The sequence below is a fragment of the Oncorhynchus kisutch genome, linkage group LG27, assembly GCF_002021735.2.
Source record: "Oncorhynchus kisutch isolate 150728-3 linkage group LG27, Okis_V2, whole genome shotgun sequence".
Lineage (NCBI taxonomy): Eukaryota > Metazoa > Chordata > Actinopteri > Salmoniformes > Salmonidae > Oncorhynchus > Oncorhynchus kisutch.
The window spans coordinates 19,514,146-19,518,433 of NC_034200.2; the positions used below are offsets into that span (position 1 = coordinate 19,514,146).

Here is a 4,288-nt window from a genome sequence, read left to right on the forward strand (position 1 = left end):
CCTAAGTGTATGTAAACTTCCAACTTCAACTGTACATGTCCTGCACTGTCAAAGATGCATAATGAAAATTATACAGCATTATGTAATGAATGCTGTATGGTCAGATGCACTGTAACAATGTGTTCGAGGCCTAGTTAATACTATATTGATATGCATGTACATTTGCAAAATGATGGCACCTGAGGTCTGAAAGGCAGCCATCGAATTGTATGAAGAATTTTATTTATCATAAAACTGCTTGTAGACAAGTTCACAAACAAATATTTCTTATCAAGTACAATAACTTTATGATAGTTGACATCAGTTAAAATGACTTAGAATTCTGTACAGGGTTTAATTAGCCCCTAATTCGTTCCTGAAAAAGACATCACATTCATTAGCTTCCTGTCTAAGTTTATTGAGGTGTGTTTATGCCTATAACCATTCCTCTCGTTCTTTCACTCAGGCTTCCCCCCTTCCTTCGTGGTGAAGAGTCCCACCCCTGGTCGTCCAGGACAGTACCAGCTGGGGCCCAGGCGGTACCAGCCCTGATACAGGCCCCTCCAACTAAGACACCCCAGAGCCCCTCCTAAGATCTGTGTGGGGAATGCGGGGAAGTAAGCCAGCAGGCAGAGAAGCAAGAACATCCAGAGGCCTAGCAGAGTGACACAGAACAGGAAGAGCAGGCGCAGCGGGGCCCCCGAGGGCCCACCCAGAGTCAGGTAGGGCCCGAAAACGGCCGTCTCCTCTGCCACCAGCAGGCAGCACAGACACAGCAAGAAGATGTCCTCAGAGACCTCATAGCCACGCCACAGCATGCCGTTTCCCACACACAACTGTTTGCTCGCCCCCTCCCGAAGTAGTAGGAAGGGCTGGCCGTCCACCGTGGGCTGGCCATCTACCACGCTGAGGGGCTCGTAGCAGCTCCCTGTGGCGTTCTCAAGGACATCCAGAAGCTTTCGGAAACCCACCCACAGCACGCCTGCCACCACCAGCCTGGACAGGTGTCGCAGTGAGAGAACGAGGGATCTGCGCACTGAGAAGGAAAGGAGGAAGACAAAGGAGCCGACGAAGATGCAGGTCCATCCCCAGCCTGAGCGCAGGAATGCTCTGAATGGTAAAGAAATGACAAGATGGTTGGAACATAGTTTTAATTAACTGGCAGGCATGTTTTGGAATATTGTTATTATGTACAGGCTTCCTTCTTTTCACTCTGTCATTTAGGTTAGTATTGTGGAGAAACTACAATGTTGTTGATCCATCCACAGTTTTCACCTTTCACAGCCATTAAACTAACTAACTATTTTAAAGTCACCATTGGCCTCATGGTGAAATCCCTGCACAGTTTCCTTCCTCTTCTGCAACTGAGTTAGGAAGGCGCCTGTATCTTTTTAGTGACTGGGTGTATTGATACACCATCCAATGTGTAATTAATAACTTCACAATGCTCAAAGGGATATTCAATGTTTGCTTTTTTTTCTTCACCATCTACCAATAGGTGCCCTTCTTTGCGAGGCATTTGAAAACCCCCTTGGTCTTTGTGGTTGAATCTGTGTTTGAAATTCACTGCTCGACTTAGGGACCTTTACAAATAATTGTATGTGTGGGGTCCAGAGATGAGGTAGACATTAAAAAATCATGTTAAACACTACTATTGCACACAGAGTGAGTCCATGCAACTTATTATGGGACTTGTTAAGCACATTTTTACTCCAGAACTTATTTAGGCTTACCATAACAAAGGGGTTGAATACTTATTGACTCAAGACATTTCAGCTTTTCATTTGAATCAATTTGTAAACATGTCTACAAACATAATTCTACTTTGAATTGATGGGGTATTGTTTGTAGGCCAGTGTCACAAAATCTCAAAATTCTGACTGTAACACAACAAAATATGTAAAAAGTCAGGTGGTGTGAAAACTTTCTGAAGGTGCTGTACTTTAGAAAAAGACCTTGAAACAAACAATAAGGCAATCATGCATTGTTATTTGGGCCCATCTTAGTTCTCACCTGTAAAGAAAATTAGTCCTTTTGGCAAAGATGCTGTGTTGGGAGACCCACATGCTCAGTGCAGGTCCAAACACAATCAGGCCTGACAAGAACAGGTGAAAATGGCGGCGAAATTTGGCACTTCCCATGAGTCCGGCTGCCAGGTCAGTCAAGACCACCAGAAGGGTATTGAGAAACATCTCAACTGACTAAATCTAGTCTCAACTGAAACAATAATGAAGCTTTTATCTCTTCCTCTGGCTTTAAAACTATACCCTATAGTTCGTGTATCCAAGGATCCTGTAGGTTGTTGTTTCTGTATTGCTTACTATGCCCGTGTGACTGACCAATCCTGCATGTTATAATCCAAAACCAATACCTTCAGTTGGTGTAAATCACTTTTCATTGAATCAATCCAAAGGTTTGGTAATTCAATCGAGATGCAATCTTCTGCAAGTTTTTGACATTCAACTCTTCATGTGTAGATGTCTTAAATAAAGTAGCAGGTGTTCTGACTTTCAGAAGCTCACTTATTTGAATGTGCACAAATCCAGTTGTTCACCTCCTGTATCCAACACAGTTGGTACATCCCATTTCTACAAATGTTGCACTTAATTCGTTATTCAATATCTTGCAGTTTTCCACAGTTGAAGAATATTTGAATCCTGCCTTGTCTGACCTTGACTAGGTTTCCACTTTGGATTTTCTTCTACGTGTTGCCACTGTTCATCCTGTTATTGCTGAGGTAACTGCCCACCTCTTGCTCATGCAGCATTAAAAAAATATGCTAATCCACAATGGCGTGTTCGTTGTCCTTGTGCTCATACAGTAAACTGTAAAGTCCAACTGTTAGAGCTGAAGTTAGAGATTCCTCTGTCCCACATCCCCTCAGCTCCCGTCTCACTCCACCCATTCACCCTTTCATCGACACCGACAGAGTGGGACATATGTTCTCGCCTTTGGAAAATCCCTCCGTTGCAGGTGTCACATTACCTTTACAACATTTTTAGGGGTTACAGAATGTATTGAGTGAATCAGCATGTACCCCACTGTTAATGTGATTGTGTGTTACTGTGTTAATGTGATTATTGTGGTATTTGTGTGCATTCCAAAAAAAGACTACATTAATGCTGAGTACGCACTTTGTTTATAATATCTTTCAACTCATTATGATCAGTGTGAAGTTGTGCAACGATATTTGATTATAAAGTAAGCGCTAGAGCTCCCGAATACTGTCCCAGTTGAATTGGTTGGCCCACAGTTCCACGATTTAATTTTGTTTTCTTTAACTCTACTGTAAATGTCAGTAACATTCTAAATAACTAGGTCTCCTCCATGTGTCTTCTATTTATATCTATAACCTGTGTACTGTATCCACACCCGCCCAGCCACCATTCTTAGACTCAGCTGTTGGTGTAGGCCTAGAAGCCTGTCTCTGTCAATCAGTGAGTCGGAGCTGTTCTCTCTCTCTCTCTCTCTCCTTCTCTCTCTCCTTCTCTCTCTCCTTCTCCCCCTCTCTCTCTCTCTCTCTCTCTCTCTCCCTCCTTCTCCCTCTCTCTCTCTCACACACGCTGACATTTCTAGCTCAAGTATTCCTGACTGACATCCCTCACTGCTGTCTATTTTCTCTGTCTGCCTATATACAGAGAAAGTCTATATCTAGCATGTACAGTGCCCTCAGAATATTCACACCCCTTTTCCACATTTTGTTCTGTCTGGATTTAAAATGGACTAAATTGAGATTTTGTGTCACTGGCCTACTCACAATACTGTATAATGTCAGTGGATTTATATTTTTAGAAATTTTAGTAAATTCATTAAAAATGAAAAGCTGAAATGTCTTGAGTCAATAAGTATTTGTTATGGCAAGCCTAAATAAGTTCAGTAATAAAAAACGAGTCACATAAGTTGAGCATGGTGAAGCTATTAATTACACTTAGAATGGTGTATCAATACACCCAGTCACTATAAAGATACAGGCGTCCTTCCTAACTCAGTTGCCGGAGAGGAAGGAAACCGCTCAGAATTTTCACCATTAGGCCAATAGTAACTTTGAAACAGTTAGAGATTAATGGCTGTGATGGATCAACAACATTGTAGTTACTCCACAATACCAACCTAAATGACAGAGTGAAAAGAAGGAAGCCTGTACAGAATAACAACATTTTAAAACATGCTCCTGTTTGCAATGAGGTACTAAAGTAAACTAAAGTAAAATATATACTAAAGTAATACTGCAAAAAATGTGGCAATGAAATTAACTTTATGTCCTGAATACAAAATGTTATGTTTGGGGCAAATGCAACACAACACATCA

At 41.8% G+C, this 4,288-nt stretch overlaps 1 protein-coding gene across 1 annotated transcript; it reads right to left on the reverse strand.

The window, feature by feature from the left end:
• Window positions 1-200: 200 nt before the first annotated feature.
• fitm1l (fat storage inducing transmembrane protein 1, like) lies at window positions 201-2,903 on the reverse strand. The gene is made up of 2 exons (XM_020463590.2): window positions 1,993-2,903; window positions 201-1,089 (listed from the first exon to the last, which is right to left on the reverse strand). The coding sequence occupies exons 1-2, from the start codon at window positions 2,169-2,171 to the stop codon at window positions 438-440; spliced, it is 831 nt and encodes a 276-aa protein (XP_020319179.1). The 5' UTR covers window positions 2,172-2,903; the 3' UTR covers window positions 201-437.
• Between the last annotated feature and the right edge of the window lie 1,385 nt (window positions 2,904-4,288).

Coding starts and splice junctions, on each gene's coding strand:
- fitm1l (XM_020463590.2), bottom strand. CDS start 2,171: ATGTTTCTCAATACCCTTCTGGTGGTCTTGACTGACCTGGCAGCCGGA. Junction 1,090..1,992: donor AGGACTAATTTTCTTTACAG/GTGAGAACTAAG, acceptor TTTACCATTCAG/AGCATTCCTGCGCTCAGGCT.